At 48.1% G+C, this 18,950-nt stretch overlaps 2 protein-coding genes across 2 annotated transcripts in view; one reads left to right on the forward strand and one right to left on the reverse strand.

Moving 5' to 3' along the window:
- DPCD (deleted in primary ciliary dyskinesia homolog (mouse)) overlaps positions 1–7,005 on the forward strand; it is a 7,637-nt gene extending 632 nt beyond the window's left edge. Inside the window, exons 2-6 of the mRNA XM_014309667.2 lie at positions 214–339; positions 926–1,050; positions 1,844–1,977; positions 5,572–5,674; positions 6,799–7,005. Of these exons, the coding sequence (XP_014165142.2) occupies positions 214–339; positions 926–1,050; positions 1,844–1,977; positions 5,572–5,674; positions 6,799–6,903 (593 nt within the window). The 3' untranslated portion in view covers positions 6,904–7,005. The remainder of the gene's footprint in view (positions 1–213; positions 340–925; positions 1,051–1,843; positions 1,978–5,571; positions 5,675–6,798) is intronic.
- Positions 7,006–8,002: 997 nt separating this feature from the next.
- FBXW4 (F-box and WD repeat domain containing 4) overlaps positions 8,003–18,950 on the reverse strand; it is a 67,096-nt gene continuing 56,148 nt past the window's right edge. The window contains exons 8-10 of the mRNA XM_031061406.1: positions 9,304–9,444; positions 9,005–9,146; positions 8,003–8,757 (exon numbers count right to left, since the gene is read on the reverse strand). Of these exons, the coding sequence (XP_030917266.1) occupies positions 8,641–8,757; positions 9,005–9,146; positions 9,304–9,444 (400 nt within the window). The 3' untranslated portion in view covers positions 8,003–8,640. The remainder of the gene's footprint in view (positions 8,758–9,004; positions 9,147–9,303; positions 9,445–18,950) is intronic.

Below are 18,950 nucleotides of genomic sequence, written 5' to 3' on the forward strand. Positions count from 1 at the left end.
GCAGGACGGTAACCGCGGGGTGAGGGTCGGGATAGCCCTCGCTGCGGAGTGAGGGGTGGTCCTGCAGCGAGCGGGCGCGGAGGGGAGCGCTCCTGGGCACAGCCCCGCACCCCGGGCCCCAGGGAAGGACGCAAGGCCATAACGCAGGCAGTGGGACGGGATCCCGGATCATGGGATAGGGCCCCAGGCAGTGGGACACAGCCTTTCACCCAGGGGTGGGTGTATCCCGTTTCCTCTCACCACCTGCCTTGCCTCTAGGGAAGCGGAAGATCCACTACTTGTTCGAGGATGGGAAGGAGATGGCCGAAGAGTACGACATTAAGACTGGCCAATTAATAAGTAAGTGGTGCTCTGCAGGGCAGTGGGTCTATACCACCTGGTCAGGAACAAATCATCCCTGCCTATTCTGGGAGACAGGCATGTCTGTAGTAGAATTTTGTAGGGTTCAGTTTGCAGCCAGGGTTCTCTGACTTTCGTGTCATAGCAGATCTTGCTTTAGCCCAGGATCCCCCCCAAACATCCCATCTGTCACAACAGACTTGGATGGACTAGATGGGATTGCCATCACAGGTGCCAGGCACCAAATCTGTACCACATGAAGGGCTGAAATATGCTTTTTGGTGGCTTCTGCTACCGCAAACAAAATGTTGTTTATGGCTCCTGTCCAAAACCACATCAGTTGCAGCACAGCACCTGTCGCAACCCCACCATGGCTTCAGCACCAAGTAGCAAAAAAGAGGCATTCAGCACAGAATTTCTGACCTAGGAATAGGCCAGCTAGCAGATCAACTCACACTTAAGTCAAAATTACTGGAATTAAGATACATATCTTCATATCATCTCAGTGTGCTGGGCAGCTTTGGCAGTCAGTTGCTGGAGTTCTTAGAGAGCAGAAGAATGAAAACCCTTCTTCTCTCTTCCCCAGGTAGAAAATGGCGAGAGAAGAACACCCTTGGGGGCACGGGCAAGTGGCAGGTGGAAGTGGGAGAGCCAACCTCGCCACTCCTGGGAGCACTGGAGTCAGAGCTTATAACAGAGAGCAGCTCAAATGTATGTAAGGGTCTGCAGGTACCACTGCACCTAAAACTACTTTGTCTTGTGCTTACAGCAGTAGTTGGTAGAGTGCAGATCACCAAGAGACAGCCTTAATGCAGCCAGCACTCTGCTACAAATCACCCCAAAACTGCAGGGCTGAGTAGAAAGAAGGCACAGCTTAGGTTTTTTAGGCATCTTCAAGACATTTGTAGTTTCCTTAAGAAACTGTACTGCTGCATTGGCCAACTGCTAGCCTGTCTTGAAAGAGCCGGGTGACAGGAAGGCCAGTGCCAGGACAAGTCAGGGGATGGAAAACAAAGGTGATAGCAATGAAAGGCACAGGCAGTGCATAGCAGGCTGCTCCCTAATAGGGCACAGCTTGTTTCATCTTCACACCCTCTAGCTGAGGGCACAGCTGTTTTAGTCTCTCATCATCTTTTCAGAAGCTGTGCTTCTGAAACACAAGCACAGCTCTGCACCACAAATTGGGGCAGAGCTAGGACTGAATCCAGCATGTTCCTAGAGCAGGCAGAGCTCATTATTTGGTTGTCTGTGATCCTGTAACTCTGTACTGCAAGGCTTCCTCAGTGAACACTTCCAGCCTCCTGCAAGCAGTGCCCTGGGCAAAGGCAGAGCAGCTCTAGCTGTAGGAAGGTGGTGCTCAGGCAGTTTCTTGAGTTACTCCCTAATGCTCCAGTGTGAAATAACAGCTATTCCCATGTGGAGTCTCACAAGGTAGTACAGGAGGGAGACAGGGAGGAGAGGAGACAGCTGGAGGGGCCTTGCTAAAGGTACTTGTTTGCTGTAGCCTATCTTCATGAGGAAGGATACCCTGAGCAGCTTCCAGTGGCGGATCCGTAACCTCCCCTACCCCAAAGAGGTCTACAGTGTCTGCGTGGAGGAGGAGCAGCGCTGCTGTGTCATCCGGACCACCAACAAGAAGTCAGTAAGGACAGCACTGCCAGTGCTGACAGTCCCCTGGGGTGGGCTGGCACAGGGGGCTGTCCCCTCTTCTGTCCCAGGGTGCAAGGGCTGAGGGGCCTCACCTTGCAGCACATGTCTCCTGCTGCCCAATTTCCACTCCCAACTGCCTCAGACATGTTCACAGGTAGGGTCCTCCAAGCTCTGCATTGGCCATTGCAAACTCATCTTGGCTCCTGTAGGGCGGTGCTTGCAGTGTTCTTCCCTGTCAGATATCACTTTCTTAGAAAAATAAAGTAAGAGCCTTGCAGACTTCTTGAAGCTAGAACATTCAATTTTCTCCCTCTGACTTTGTCACTGCATCTCAGAATGCTGCAGAATTCAACATGGATAGCAAAGTCATGGGCACCCAAACAGATCTCCCTGCATAAACATGTCCAATAGTCACAATGCCAGTGATATGATCTGGAGGTAGCAAGCAAAAAAGACAGACTGAATCTGGGAAGGAAGCACCACAGTGTTCTGCCAAGAGAGATCTGAGATGGGAGGATGAAAATAGAAAATGCTGTTAAAGCCACATCTTGTAGAGTGTCAATACATGGCATCTCACACGGAATGAAAGACACTTTGAGTCCCAAAGCATCTACAGCTTCAGATAAGCCAAGATGAGCTGTAGTATTGGGAAGTGAGTGCACGGAACGAGCCTTGGGAGCACAAGGGAAGGTGATGGAAGTGGCTGTAGGTGGTGCTGTCGGCACAGAACTGCGGCCCCTCTGCTGCCCAGGGCTCCGTGAAGCAGCACCCGCGAGTCTCCCGGCAAAGGGCTGCTGGAGCTCTGCACATCAGCACACCTGGGGGCTCAAAACCAGAAGGCTGGGAAGAGGGAAGTTAACCCATAGAAACCGCAAGCAATTACAGTTCTAATACAGAAAGATGTTGGCCTAAATGCACACAGAGGGATTCACAGAACAGTGGTGCTTTAGTAGGGAGACCCACATAGCAAAAGATGAATGAGATTCCCATCAGCCACACATGGATATCCATGGAGCTAGGACAGGAATGGAGTACTTGATCCTAAATCCAACCTGTCACAGACAGGCTTATCTACTCCCACTCCTACTGATAATTGTGTCTATGTGGGAATTTCCTGCATGGGTGCCATAAGGTTATAATGTAGCACTGAGGCTTTACCTACGCCCTACCTGACTTCTGGCTTTTTTGTACTGCTCTCAGGAGAGTCTTCCATGAGCAGCTGACACTTGTTCTCTCACAGACTGGTGCCAGAGGACCCAAGAGCAACTCATGGCCTGTGTCTGACAGTTAAGGACTTTTAGAATTAAAGCTGAAAGCCACCTCACTGAGGACAAGAATGAGGGTGCTGTCAGTAGGGAGCAGGGACAGACACCAGCACTAGCACACTTCGTACAGGCTCCAGGATATCTTAGATCATTTCTCCTGCGTCTCAGCCAGGGCAAGGCACCACTCAGCAACTAATTCCAAGATAGCAACAGCAGCATGGAATCCACAGAGAGAGTGCACATCACTACGGGAGAGAAAGGAAGCCTCGGAGCCTTTCCAGCCCTTGGAAGTCAGCCATGCTGCTTCTGAGCAACAGAGCTGTGCTGACCGCCAGCCAGAGGCACAAGTAACAGGATGGGCTGCCAAGTCACTACTGAGTAGCTCAGCTCTAAATTCTCAGCATACCAGTAGCAGTTTTCCCTACGGGCTAACAAAAAGTGGGTTTCCAGTAGGAAAATAATAGAGGTGATTTCACATACGTACTGTGGATCACGGGCCAGGACTCGGGCTCAGAGTGTAATACTGCCCCTTGGCCATGGGGTGAGAGGAGAGGGCAGAGAATCAGCCTGCATCGGCTGGGATAACTACCCATCAGCTACCTCCCCAGCCCAGACAGGAGCTCTTCACTTCCACCAGTCACTCTGTTCCCTCTGGCCACGGCAAAGGCTGCTCAAGTGGGATTTGCTTAAAACCTCTTGCTGTAAAATAAATCCATTAAACTGAACTCTAAAAACAAACCTAGAAAGCCACCTCCCCAAACGCCAAACCTGATTCAATTATTGTAGTGAGAGGCAGTGGTAATGTTAGGAGGAGGAGGGGTTGGCAAGGCAGATCTGGTTTCCTTTGATCTTGTCACAGATTTTAGTTTGAGGCCAGCCAAAGCCATTCTTCTCCCCTTCTCCTTAGTCCTGGGGCAGCAGAATGCTGCTGTTTCATTGATGACTCCCAAGGCCCTTTGAAACAGTGGGTTTTTTTCTGTGTACTGCTTTTTTTTGTCTAATCGGTAAGAAGTTAACACTTCCTTAACATGTCTTTGTGTTCATCTAATCTCTGCTGTTTAACCTTTGACATCTCCCTTATTATCCATGTCTGCCACCTTTTCCAAATACCGACAGCAGTGACAACACAGAACGGTTTGAGCCCTGCGGTAACAAGCCGTGTACATTCCTCCCACTGCACCGGGAAAGCCATTTGCCCTTTGTAGCTGTTTTCACCGTGACTTGGAAAATAAACTGCACTTTGGGCAGAGGTAGCTCCAGAGGCCAAGCCTCACACACAGCCAGCTGAATTGAGAACCACCCCTCATGGTAGCAGCCACTGCCTATTCCCACTCTGCTCCAGGCACCTCAGTACCAGCTTCAGGCCAATTCCTTGGAGAGGATTGCCCACAAGAGCGTTGGAAGAGACCAAGAATCCAGCCCTGCCTCTGGGTGGGCATTGGACCACAAGCCAGTGTATTTGGTGCAGCCCCAGAGAGAAGCAGTAGATGCAGGGCAAGCAATGCCAAGCACAGAAGATCTCAGGCAAACACAGGTGCAGGTCTACTGTGTTCTGGCTCCAAAGCTGTAGAAAATCTCTTACTTGGTAGAACCTCTCTGTCCTCTGCTTGGATGTGAGAGGTTATGGGAAGGCTGGGATAGAAACCAGGGAAGGAACAACTAGGAGAGCTGTAAGTGCAGAGGAGCACCAAAGCCACCATGTAGTCTGCATGGAGATGCTGCAGAGCAGAGGCTCAGGTGATTGTGGGCAGTTACACCTGGAGATCTGTACCCGGGGTATGCATGAGCACCACCATGCCACCAAAGCAAGAAGCTACCTAGGAAGTGCAGCAAGAAGTTAAAAAGAAGGGTTTAGGAAGGATTGCAGCACAAAATGGTGCATCACAGAGGAAAGTAAGTCATATGGCACAAGAGCTTTGACAGCTATTTTGACAAAAGCTAAAGGAAGCTGTTACTTAGAGGGAGTGAGAGGCCATGGGCAGGGAAAAAGACAAGGAACACCTTGGTAGGGCTGAGTAGTCTAACCAAAGCTACACTACACATACAGGCAAGCTGGAGGAACCAAGCCTGCTGTCACACACCAAAGCTCTTCAGGACTTTGCCAGCTCTGGTTTCCAGTTTGGAAGTTTGTTTCTAGTGCTCCTGCTAACCTGGGGGCACCGGCAAGCACACGACGTGGCACGAGGGCCTCCTGCCAACCCTGAGAGGTCTGTTGTCCTCATGTACACTTTGTAGACCAGCAGGCTGTGTCTCAGCACTCCTAGTGGCAGAATAGAAACCCCACCTTCCTTATTTCTGTCTCCTCTCTCATTTGTAGGTACTATAAAAAGTTCTCTATTCCTGATCTGGACCGATACCACCTCCCCTTGGATGCAGCTGCCCTGAGCTTCACACACGCCAACAACACCCTGATCATCACGGTGAGGTTTTAACCATGCAGATCACCACTCTGCCCCTCTATGTCCACAAAGAAGCTAAAGTTCTTACACGTGGGGAAATGAAGTAGAGCTGAGGGTCACCCATGCAGCTCCTTCTCTGTCACACAGACACTGGGAGTTTCAGATTACACTGGGCATGCTGACACTAGCCAAGGGATCCCAGGTGGCAGGAGAGGCCCTGCTTGCTGCTCAAGGTGACATGCAGGTGGAAGAGTGTCTGTCATGCCCTGTTTTCCATGTATTCCCTCCCTCAGGCCTGAGCAAGCCTCCACTCTCAGGGACATTAAGTTTCTCTTGTCTCAGAGCATAAAAGCCCAAGGACCTGCTGCACTTTGAGGTCTCAGAGTCTTAAAACAGTATAACAAAAAATAATCACCTGCTGCTTTGTGTCAGAGAGGGAACACTTCCAGACACATGGTGGAAGCAAGAGACTAGCAACATGGACACACACTTCTTGTTGCAAGGAGCAGACAGATGCTTTAGAGCAACAGGTGTTTGCCTTATTCAGTGCAGAAGTCAGCTACACAGAGGGCACACCCTCCATGAGAAACCTGGCAGCAGACCTGGGCTGCACATGCAGAGGAAATGGGCCAAGAGGAGCACCTTGAGTCCTCCTGAGCTTCTGTTTGCTACTGGCCAAACCTTGCAAAAAACACCTGCATCCACCACTAAGCTGCAGCTGGGTGAGAGGCCTCTGAGGGGAAGACAGAGGAACTGCAACTCTTACTTCTCTCTGCATTAAAAAAAAAGCATATTTTATATACATACATTATATATATATATAAAACACTTGTGATCATATGGTCAGTGAGCACAGCAAGGATCTGCTTGCCGGGATATTCCAGAAGGGTTGATGGGGGCCAAGATTCCACACCTAACTGGAAAGTTTTACTTGCACCATAAAAGACACTCCAGAACTTGGCAAATGTCTTTAGCTTGATGGCACCACCTCTCTAAACAGGCTTCAGAGGCTGCTGGTAAGAGCAAGGCCTCCCTTGGCAGGCTGGCCCTTGTGGGCTGGCAGCAACAGGCTGCAGTTGGTCTGCTTGGAGCTGAGGCTGAACAGGAGTTCAGGAGTGCTAAGGGCATTTCTGTCTGTCCTACAGTACCAGAAGCCGAAGGAGATCCTGGCTGCAGAAGAGCAGCTGCAGAAGGAGCTGAAGAAGATAAAGGCAGCTAACAGTGGGGATGGAGACTGTAAGACCCACTAGGCAGTGGCTGCTGAGAGGTTGAGGTGAGGGGCAGCTCTCTGGCACAGCTTCATGGTGTTTATTTTGCCTTATCTAATAAAAATGGGTTCTGTTATTAACAGAGTCATTTGGAGGAATCTCTGCAAGCCTAGGAAGATGGCAGGGCAGTTGACCTGTCTGCTGCCCTGGCCTGCTGATTTATGCAGACATTTCATAAAACCATAGATTGGTTTGTGTTGGAAAGGACCTTAAAGATCATGTCGTTCTAACCTCCCTGTCATGGGAAGGGACACCTTCCACTAGACCAGACTGCTCAAAACTCCAGCCAACCTGGCCTGGAACACTTCCAGGGATGGAATGATCCTTCTATGAATTGTAGGAAGCTGTAGTATGCAAAGGAAGCACACCACATCCAGAACCAGCAGCCCTGTCCCCATCCAACATGACACCTTGGGAATTCCCCATCTGCCACCATTGCTGAAGGCAGTAATGTTTGGAAAACAAGAACTCCCTCCTCACACCCATTACTTGCCTGGGATGAGCTTGGGAGCAGCTCCCTCCTGTGCAGTTTTGAAGCTCCTCTATGCAAGTCAGGATGCTCTGGTGACTTTGCTATCTCTGCAAACAGCATCAATGTTTAGACATGAGTGGGCACAGCCTATGAAACAGGGTAAAGAAGAAGACATGCAGCTGCTTCCTTAGTGCCAGCCATCCACAATGTGACAGGGCTGTGCAGAGGGCAGGAACCAAGATGCAGCTGCCTCCATTTGCGTGGCATGGAGGGGAAGCAGTGGCACAGCCCACTTGGATGTGTCTAAAGGATCCCAGTAAATCACATCCAGGTGTTCATACTAGTCTGGTTTGCTTCTTCATTAAGCAGGCACCAAATGAGTCGCAGATCCTACTTTTTGAATTCTTGTTTGAAAAAGTGACAGGAGATCCAAACTCCCAGGTACCGCCTTCAATGCAGCAGTATCATAGGGTCTAGCCAGGGAGAGAGATCTGTAAGACATGGAGACAGCATCTGAAATAGATCCAACCTCCCCCACCCACCCAGGCCCCTGCAATCAGCAGGTAACATCACAGCCCCTTCAGAACTTGAAACAAAACATACAATCTCTTTTGTTTCCTTTCAGTTTTATTTAGCAAAACACGACCATTTCAGCCCTGCCAAGTGCATAGCCTGACCTGACAGCCAGCTTGGGGAGGCACACTGAAAGCAGGGCTGGCTCTGCCTTTTAGTTCAATTGTTGCTCTTGGCTGTGAAGGACAACACAAGCAGCTGTCAGAACAGCAAGTTAAGGAGAAAGGTGGGCCTCTCTCCAGGCACCCTTCCCTTCCACCAAATCAGTTCACCCCACACACAGCCTAGTCTTGTTTCATATGCTTAGAGCTTGGCTGATCTCAAACTGACCAGCACACAGTTGATAGGGCATCCTGGCTCAACTTGCCCCTCAAATGATGTATCCACAGGGCAAAAAGGAAGGAAAAAGAAAAAAAGTAACACAGTCAATAAAACAATTCCTGACTTGCACAAAATAAAAAGGGTAAAGGACAATTGGCCTATTATTTTCACTAACAGGCAGGTAAGGTTGAGAAAGTTTGGCCCTTTGTGCACTCTTCATTGTAGCTTTCTGGCAGGCAAAAACGTCCCTTCAGAAGCCTTGTGGGCCTTTCTCACCTCTCCTGCCCTGCAATTCCCTGAGCCAAGTGTCAGCTCTGCTGAGCTGGGGTCACCAGAAGCAGCTGTGGTGCCCTTCACGAGGCCGTGAAGTCCAGGACGTGCAGGGCTGACGCCAGGGCAGCATACAGGTGGGTGGTACTGAAACGGAGGCAGTACACTGGGCTGCTGGTGGGTGAAGACAGGTGAAAGCTCTGCAAAAAACAGAAGAATCAACCTTTCAGAAACAAGGTCAGCCCAAAGATGCTGGCTGGTGTTACAGATCCAAAGGCTGAGATGCCTGAGAAAGCAGGTTTTCCCTGCATATAGGGTAGGTTTGCCATGGTGGACTAGCCCCAAAGGCAGCCCAGCAGCCCCTCTTCTTCCCACAAGGCATGCACACTGGGCTGCCAGAGAACACTGAGAAGCTCTGCTGCTGCTCAGTCTCCCACTGGTGCTCACCTGCAGGCACCGAGTCTGACGCTTATCCCAGAGGCGCACCACACCGTAGTAGGAAGAGCCGCTGGCAATCATATGGTTCTTATCGCTCCTTATGCAGTACAGGGCACTGTCATGGGGCTCTTCCCACTCCTGGACGCACTTCCTGCAAGGGCAACACAAATCAGAGCAGGGCTGAATTTCCACTCTTCCATCCACTTTGCCTGAAGGAGTTAATTCAGTGAGAGCTGAGTTCTCAGACGCTGCACAAGGTCAGTGCAGGAGCCTCACGTGGGCCCCAGACACCAGCAAGGCAGGCTCACCTGGTGCTGGTCCGTATGTCCCAGTAGCGGATGTAGGTGTCATACCCACAGGAAAGGAGAAGGGAGGGCGTTTCGTAGAACACATCCAGGACTCCAGCTCCACGGTGGAAGTCAGTCCCTAAACAGGTCAACAGCTGACCACTGCAATGAAACACATTAGGGGAAGAGTCATTCAGAGCAAAAAGCCCTTCCAGTTCAGCTGGCCAGAGCAGATATGGTGTCACAGAAGTCTTCCAGATCTCATTTCTGTGATAGAATACAAAAGCCCACACAGTTTTTGTCTCCCACCCCCAGATTCAGCTACTGCTTAGGCCATTAACCATGAAGCGTCATGAAGGGTGACCAGCAGGAGTCCCAGCTGGAAGAGGAAGAGCCAAGGTACAGGCGCAGCTGACCCCCAGCAGAATGGGATCCTGTTCCCTGGGAGAAGTGACCAATATTCTGAATTATATGGCTCCATTTCCATAGGACACAATTCCCAGCTTAGTCAGACTCCAAATAGTCTGCAAGAGCCATTTACGTGTTCAATCCCATCCCATACTGTCCTTCAAAATATTATCCACTGGGGTATTTCCCTAGATCTTGGACACACAGCACAGATCCACAAGCAAATCAGACTTTCCCAACCCAGTCTGCCATGGCTGCTCTCCTCAACCCCCTCCAGTTATACCACATTCTACAAACACCGTATCTGGGGCTGAACATGATAGGTTAAAAGCAACTACCCCCAATGATCAGTCATCTCATCTCCAGATGAGACCTTCCAAAGGCTAGATTTTTCTCCTTTTAATTCCTTGCCTGCAGTGAAAGAGCAAAAGCAAGATCTCCATGAAGCTCTATGCCGAGTGCTTTGTTGTGGTATCACTCTGCTGCTTGTTTATATGCAAACCAGCAGCTCACCTGGTAGATAGTGCTTGGTGAGGTCCTGGCCTGCCAGACTTCAAGAAGAAGCTTGAGCGTCTTCCCTGGGTCACACGGAATTGCATCAGGTGCATGGTACAGCCTGTCCCAGTGTCATTCCACCTGCTGCAGCAGCCAGTGGTATTCAGACATGACAGACTCTTGGGAATGGAGTGGGCAATCTGCCCAGCTTCTTGAAATGGCCACCTATTGCAAACCCTCCTTTTTTTCCATCTCCTTCTCCTCACACCCTCTACATCAAAAATGCTGGACACAATAAAACTTGAAGCACCTGCTTTTCAAACTCTGCTGCATGGCCACCCCTCACCAACAACCCCCTGGTTCTCAGGACAATGAAGCAGTCCTGAAAGCCAACAGCACGGATCCCACAGTGGGGTCACTCTCAGCATCTCCCTCCATTATTTTGTTACATTCTGCTCCTTGATCCAGCATCACACAGTTCTGAGGCACATCGCCAAATGCCTTAATTCTGTCTGTAATCTGGGCTAAAGCCCTCGTCGGGGGATAAAGACCACACAAAAGGAGAAATAGAGTCCTGGGAGATGTTAAAACAAGTAAACACCTTTGTGTCAGGAGAGAGAAATCGCTGATAAAGCAGATTAGCGCCTCGAGCCCTGGTGTCCCCAGATCAGAAGGCGAGCCCTGGCCGATCTTTGCAGCCAGCACGCTTCTATGATCACAGAGCTGGCGGCATGCTGGGGCCAGCCTGTTTCCCCACAGTCACTCTCCAAAGAGCAGATTATGTAGAATAACAATTTCTTTGTGGCTGTGTAATTCCCTCCGTGACCGTGGCTGTGGGCAGCTACATTGGACCTTGATGCCAGGGCCCTAGCAACCATTTAGAGAGGCCAACCAGCCCTAGCAATGGCCCCCCCATGCAAACCTCTCGGACAAGCTTTAACATCAAGTGCATGAATTAATCCCCCCCAACACGAATCCAGGGGTGCTGGCTTATTGGACTTTGTGTTTCTCCAGGCAAGGAATCGAGGGGATTCCAGGCTTCAGCCCTTTGCAACCTTCTCACAACACATTAACCCTTGGAAGGTTACTTGTAAACCAACCCAGCAGCAATTCTGCACCTCTCTGTGGCTTGAGAGATTGAAGCACTCGTGGTTTGAGCACCATGAGCAAGAGCAATGGGGTTTGGATGGCACAGATGGGTCATCAGATCCACTGTGAAGTGAGACATGGATGGACATGAGTTCTCCTGCACTCCCCCACCCTTCCAAGCACAGAGATCCCCTCCATCTGCCATTCTGCAAAGCCAGCAGGACAGATGGACATGCACACAGCCCTTATCAAGGCTTCTGCAAAACCTTCTTCATCCCACAAGATGTATGCGTGGCCCAGAATTGTAAGACATACAACAGGGGTATGAGGAGGAGTCAGCTGCTCTCCCAGACAAGAATCCTTGGATTACCTGTGAGATGCATAAGAAGCCAGACTGCCCAACTGACAGAATCTTCTGCCAGCTGCTCAGGCAGGAGCAAGGAGTTACTCCCAAGAGGTGAGCTACCCCAGCAAGCTCTAGGCAGCACCAGCAGCTTGGACCCTGAGCATCACCCAGGTGCTTCACTCCCAGTGTTTCCCCTTGTCTTCACACCTCACTGCAGTGGTACCCAAGCACTTCAACCCAGTCACACCAGTTTTCCTCCCTCTGCTTACATTTCCATCCCAGGCAACAAAAATGAAAGAAAAGGCAACAAAAAAAGGAAGCAGAAAAGAAAAGGATTGGCTTTTCTCTGTAGGCATAAAATGAGCACAGATACTTGCAAGTTACTGCAGCAAAGTAAACCTTGCTTTGCTGGTTTGTTAATCAGTTCAGTTCTCCTGGCCCAAGATCAGGTCAGCCAAGGCAGCTCTCAGGTGGGATCTGCAGCCCTTGGAAACAGGAGCAGCTCTTTGGCAATTTACAGAGGCAATGTGGTAGTTGCTACAGTGAAGCACTTAACCATCTGGCACCAGGGGAAAATTTACTGTGCTCTACACTGGGGACACAAAAAAACCACCAACGTGTTCTGCCATGGGTACACTTAAGGTGAAAAAGATGCAGAACACGATTAGTATTTCCCCTTTATTCAGCAGATTAAGGTGCCTCTGGACAGCTATCACCATGCCAGACTAGCTCTATGTGCTGCAGCATACATAGCCATGCTGAACCCATGCTGGGAAGAGAATTCTGCCGCCACAACTCTTCCAGTCTTGGGATCACAAGTTAGTGCCCACCAATTGTCCACTCCTGCTTGTCCCAAATAAGCCCTCCCCTCAAACCTCATACCTGAACAGCTTCCCCCTTTCTTGGGAGCAAAACCCACAGCTAATCCTTAATAACCCATAAAGGATCAAGATAACCCATGAACAGGCAACAGAACAGGAGCAGCTACACCAGCACATCACCAATGGTTTCTAACAACTTAGAAGGACAAAGATACCGTCTCCATGAGGGACAGAAAGAGATGGCATAGCTATCTTGGACCTTTTTCACCAGCATCAGCCAAACACAGCAGGAAACAGCTGCCTTCTTTAATCTGTGGTCCCTTTTTCACCTAAACACCTTTCAAATCCCAGGTAGGCTGATCCTCAGTACTTCAAAGTTACAGGCTGTGAAGGTTAGTCAGGAAATGTCTGTGAAGACCAAGCGAGCCCAAACATGGAAGGGCCACACCATCTCCCCACCCTGCCATGGCCCTCCAGCAGTAGCAAGTAGCTGGTTTGCTCCCAGGTCTTTTTCAGGCAAGCCAGGTAGTTACCTGTGCACATGGTTGGAGCTTTGCTTGTCTTTGTACTGAACAGCCTGGGCCAGATAGTGCCCACGTTCAGTCCCAGCGCTGGGTGGCACCAACAGAAACAGCTCTGCACCAGTGGAGCTCTGTGAGGCAGAATCACAAATGTGACAGTGCAAGTCTTCTGGAAAGACCACTGTAGAGCAAGAGCTCTCAGTTTCAGCACTTTAACCACAAACCACCTGGGCCAACCCGGCACCTACAAACACAAGACAAGTAAGTCTCAAGTGGCCAGGAATCTCATAATATTCCTAACTTTTCATACTTCCTGTTAAGCATCTAGACAGACTGAATAATGACTGAATAATATTGGCACTAATCCAGTACCTGCCCACAAGGAACAGAGCCAGAGCAAATCCAGCAGCCTATTTCATCCCTAGTACAGGAAAGCTGTGCTGGCACTAGGCTCCAGACTCCTTGGTGATAGAACAAGATGTTTAAACCAAGTCGATGTGCCTGGTAAATGTATCCAACTGATGAGTCCAACAGTGAAAGGTATTTTGTTCAGACACTATAGAGAATCCTTTAATTCGTCTCAATCAATTTCCAAGTTCTTCAAGACTTCTAAAAATTGCTTTTAAAATCAAAGGATTTTTTAAATTCAGGATTTCCACACTTCACTCCTTCCTTCCCATGCTAGAAATCTAGCCATAAGCATAGCTCTCCTGATACCTCCAGAAGCCCAGAAGCAAAGTGAAGGGAAGAAACAGTCTCGTTTCTTTAAGTTCTTGTTCTTTTTTTAAAACAGCTTCAAGTTCTATTCCTTCTCAATCCCTAATATGAAGACAAAATAAGGTCAGTCATGGCAGAGCCCAGATGGTTACTTTCCAGATAACCCATGGAAAGTTGCTTCACCAAGTTAAAGTTATATACAGCCTCCCAAACCACTGCAACTATTTGTGTGTCCATAAAAGCTCAGGATCTCCCTGAGATCTTTCTCAAAGTCAGAGTCCAAAAGAAGTCTGCACCTACCTCCCTGGAACCTGCCCGTTTGCTGAGTATCTTGCCCAGCTGTCTCCGTACACAAGAAACTACACTCCAAAAGCTGGAATGAAAAAAACCTTTTTCTCCCTACCCTCAATTTCTGGTGACCCCAATTCACTAGAATTTATATTATATAAATATGCAAACTCTAGGAAATTGCTGAATTTTGAACGTCTGTTGAAAACAGAGATGTGCAAAACTGAGGACAATTCACTTGCTCTGGAATCCTCATCTGTGAATTGTGATCATCCACCAAAGAGGAGAATCTATTGCACATAAGCAGATGACTGTTCAGAAACCAAAGAGAGCTGTAAACCAGTATTTCAACCCCAATAACTATTTGAAACAAGACAGGTGGGAAGCATATACTTAAAAAAAAAAAGGTATAAAGAGCCCTGTTCAGTTCCAAACACTGGGGTATTTGATCTGAGTATCCAACAACAAGAAAGGAAAACAAATCCGTTTAAAAATAATTATCCCAAGTATAGCATTTGCACAATTTCTGTCACCCAATTAGGAGAGTGCACCAAAACCAAAGGGAAGAGATGAGATGCTGTCTCTTCTAGGTGCTTTGCAAGAGCAGCTGAGGCACTGAGGAGATGCAGCAACTTATGCTAAGAAGGGAAAGGCTTGATCAAACAACATCTGTATTGTAGGGAGAAACATAGGGAGAAACACAGATCCTTAGCAAAGTTATTCTTCTATCCTACCCCAAAGTTGCCTCTGCATTTAGACCAGGCTACTGATTCCTACAGGGAGGTGTGGGATTGAATTGGGGAATTTTGAAGGAGCACCTCCAAGTGAAATGGCTCAGAGATGCTGTTTCAAGTGATTTTCAGGGCAAATGCCTCTGTCTGATTCCACAGTGCAGCTGAAGGGACTCGAGGCAGTAGGGGGGAAAGACACCAACGACGGTCTGAGATTGTGTTGAGAGGAGAGACAGAAAAGGGAGTTTTGCCTTCTTTTCTTCTGCTTTCTCTGAATTGGCCCACACACATTTTAAATGGTCCAATAAAAAGATACAATTTCTTTACCTTTCCAGCTCTGGGACCCTGTGAGTTTTTGTTGTTCGGGTTCCCGTAAGGTTAAGTTCAGAGGATAAACTGACACACTGGGCTATGGGAAAAAGCCAGTTTCTTCAAATAAAGCCACAACGGTGCAAAAGAGACCCTGCTGGGGCTTTTATTTGGGAAAACAAACAGAAATGGCACCAAGCCCTTCTGCTTTACGAACCAATTTAACTATAAAACCAATGCTCTCCCTCTCGGGGGTGAGGAGGGGAGAGAGACAGGACGTGACAATAGTCCAAAACCTTGAGGGGAAAAAAAAAGAAGATAGGACAAAAAAGGTTGTCTCTCCCCTTTTCTTTCTTGTCCATGGCTCCTTTTCTTAGCACACGTGTGTTCTTGTAAAAACGATTAGATTGCAATTTGTATAACATGGTGACCCCCAAATTCAGACATTTAACCCCTTTTCTCTGCAAAGAATGTCAAGAATGTCTTCTCTGTCTTTCTTTCCAACGGGAGGAGTAGGGGGGAATTCTCAAACTGTGATTTCTTGGAGGAAGAGAAAAAGAGGGAGGCAAGGAAAAGAAGCAGGGAATTCTCAAAGCCTCTCGCCTTTCGCCCCACTTGTGTGGGAACAGGCGGCTGTATTGCTCCCTTTCTGGACAGAGCTCTGCAGGTCTCCTTTACTGGGCAGACAAAAAAATGGAGAGTCCAAATCAAAACAAAGCCATCTGTTTAAATGAGCTACCACTAGCCAGTGACAGAGGGGGTTCCTCATTCACTCCTTCCCATTCTTCTCTCTTGCCTCTGTTGATTCTCTCTCAACCCAGGGAAAAATAAAGATTACTTCTGCTTTGGCTCAGAGGGATGAAACTGATTGATGTGCTTGGAGTGTCCAGCCCCCACCCATGCTCTCTGATTGTTCAGGGCCTTGTAAAGTTGTCATAAATATGCCTGAACAAGAGTTCAAAGGCTGCAGCATGCCCTGAACATGCACACATCCAAAAGGCAGGAGCTGGCCTCATAGTCCTTTCTAGTGAGACAGGGCCAGACTGCCATGGGGAAAAAAGGATTTAGGATAAACACCTGTATGTTTTTCCTCTTACAATGATTTTACATTTAGGTTAAGATGGACCAGAGCCCTCTTAACAAAAAGGGAGAAGATGCCCAGCTTATGTGAGAGAGTTCAGAAACATAGTGTCACAAAACCAAAGCCCAAGCAGAAGTCAGTAAAGAACCACAAGGCCTCAGTTTTGAGAAAACATGCATACCATGGAATACATTGCACAGACAAGACTGAAACTAACCATTATAGACCGGAGACAGAGTTCTGAACACAACAAAGTCTTCTAAAAGGGACAGTTATCCAAGAAACCATGACTTAAGAGGCTCCCTGCACCAGCAAGCTTTCTCCACAACAGGCTCAAGCTGGCCATAGGCCTGGTGTCTTGCTTCCACCAACACTCAAGATCTCAAGGTCTGGACTGGTCATTGTGATTTAAAACTGTTCAGCCAAGAGCGAGATGCTGAGAAAGAAATGCAAGTCTGAAAGGAATAGGGAGCCTCTTTCCCACAAAACCTGGAGGAGTTTCCTTGGTGAAAAAAGATGCCTGACATATCAATCTATAGAAAAGCAGGGTTGGAAAGGGTATTCCACATCTACTGCATTTACTCTGCTGCTCCCCAAATCCTGTGAAACTGGCATCAGTGACAGGGTAACATTTGCTATGGCTTGTCTTTCCTGTTATCAGACATATGCACCCACTTCTCTGTGACTGGATAAATCCAGTTTAAATGCCTGGGTGAAACAGACACCCCACACTTCTTGGAGTCAGTTACCTTTCCTTTTGATCTACCAACTCCAGTTCTGAATATATGTGCTTTCTTCACCCAACAGCTCCTTTGGTGATTAAATTAGAGGGTCTCAAACTTGCATAAACCTTGGAGTTCAAAGCTGGGGAGAGAATGCTCTTCTGCAGAAATTATTTTAGAACACAACATTAAGAAGCCTTGAGCCAAGCTTCTACATTAAAAACTTTTATTGAAAACATTCAGCAAGACTTATAACCAAGAACTAGACCTGCAGATTTTCATTTCACTCATCTACTTCCACACAATTAAAAAACTGGAGCACAACAGAAGACAAAGTCAAGAAGGACTGGATTTAAACAGGAAATCATCAGTAGTGATCAGCTGACCAGAGTGTTCAGTGCTATATGCTTCAACTCTCAAATTACACTTGCTGTTTAAGACCAGCACAGGGAGCACAAATTTTAACTCCATAAGCTCTGAAGAGCCACAGAAATGGATGCAGATCAACATAAGCCAAAAGCTCAAAAGACAGCAACTCATTTTTGCCCCCTCCATGGCCCAGACAGATGTAACCTAGCAATGGACCCATGGAAACACACTCTAGAAATACAGCAGCAGCACATTAGCAAACTTCAGCCAGCTGCTTAAAAATGGTAACATTCACGCTGGCTTTTGGAAAGAAAGAGCACAGTGCAATAACACTATAGGCAGAACAGATTAGTAACCTGCTCAGCAGCTGCCTGGCTACCTCAGACTCCTTCTCAGCCCTCTGCTGAGGGCACCATCCATACACCTGAATCTCCCTTCTCCTCCACTCCCAAGTCACTCTCATGAATCCTCTACCTCCCACCTCCCCAAAAGCTGCAGACATCAAAGGCACCTGCCTTGAACACCTGAAGAGCAGGGGGGCCTGACAGTCAAGAAATGCAACTCTGTATCTTCCCCTTCCATGCACTCTCTATTTTTTTTCTCCATCTCTTTGAAAAAGGTGGCAGAGATAAATGGAGAACAAAGAAACAAGAAAAAGCCACAGCTCTGGCCCACACCCTGCCTATTACTTAAGGGGGAAGGAACTCTTCCGAAAGAGGAAGAAAAAAATGTGCTCCAACACAATGGCTCAAAAGGCCAGGCAGCAAACCGGGCCACTTTGTACTGCTAACAAGGGAAACCTAATTACAGGAAGAGGGCAAAGAGGGACAGATAAAAGGGATACAAAATTTCAACATCTGTTGCCATAAAGGGATAAGAAGTGGGGAAACGCAAAGTGTCAGTTTGGTGTCAGTGACGGCATAAAGCTACTTTCAAAGGGCTCAGGAGCAGGAGAAAAACCGAACAAGAAATTAGAGGGCTCTTAAAAAAAAAAAAAAAAACACCAACAAAAAACAGAAAACAAACAAACAAAATCCCCACTCTGCCAAAAATACCTTCAAAAGGGGGGAGGAGTTGGACAAAGACTGGCTATTTAAAAGGCAGAGGATCTGGGTGGCTTGCAGGGCACAGCTAACTTTGGTTGTTTTCAGAGCTCTTGTGCCCTGCAGCATGTCATGTCACAGGAAAGAACACTGTAGGATTTGTGCATTTAAAGTGTTTATAGCATGAAGACTACTATGTAAGACAGATCACTGGTCCATTTCAAATGTCAGGCTTTGCAGAACAACTCCAAGAGTTGCTGCAAAGAAACCTCTGGATTATTCTATCTTATGGAGAAGCATCCTTGAGACGGGCATTTGTCACTTAATGACATGCAAGACCACCCCAATAACATGGGAAGCAACAGTTCTCTGCAGGCAAATGACAAATGCTGGCCTTGGAGCTGTCAGTGGTGCATGACCCTCATCTTCCAAGGAGTTTAAACTCCCAAAGGCAATAGAAAGAAGAAAAAAGAGGAGGAGGATCTGAATAAGGTTTCCTTTTCTCTTGCTTGCCATTAAGTGGCTGTTCTGTTGAGCCACACACTCACACTGGCAAACAAGACAGGACGGTCTGAATAAAGAAAGGCAGAAGTGAGAAGAGGAACCTGACCTGCAAGAGGGGCAGCTGCCATCATATCCTTCACGAAAGGAAGGACAAGGGTGCTTGGAAGAGGACAAGGAGTCAGCAAGCTCTGATCCTTGATGCAAAGACACAAGTTAGTATCGTG

This window comes from Geospiza fortis, unplaced genomic scaffold (genome assembly GCF_000277835.1).
Source record: "Geospiza fortis unplaced genomic scaffold, GeoFor_1.0 scaffold130, whole genome shotgun sequence".
NCBI classification, from domain to species: Eukaryota; Metazoa; Chordata; class Aves; order Passeriformes; family Thraupidae; genus Geospiza; species Geospiza fortis.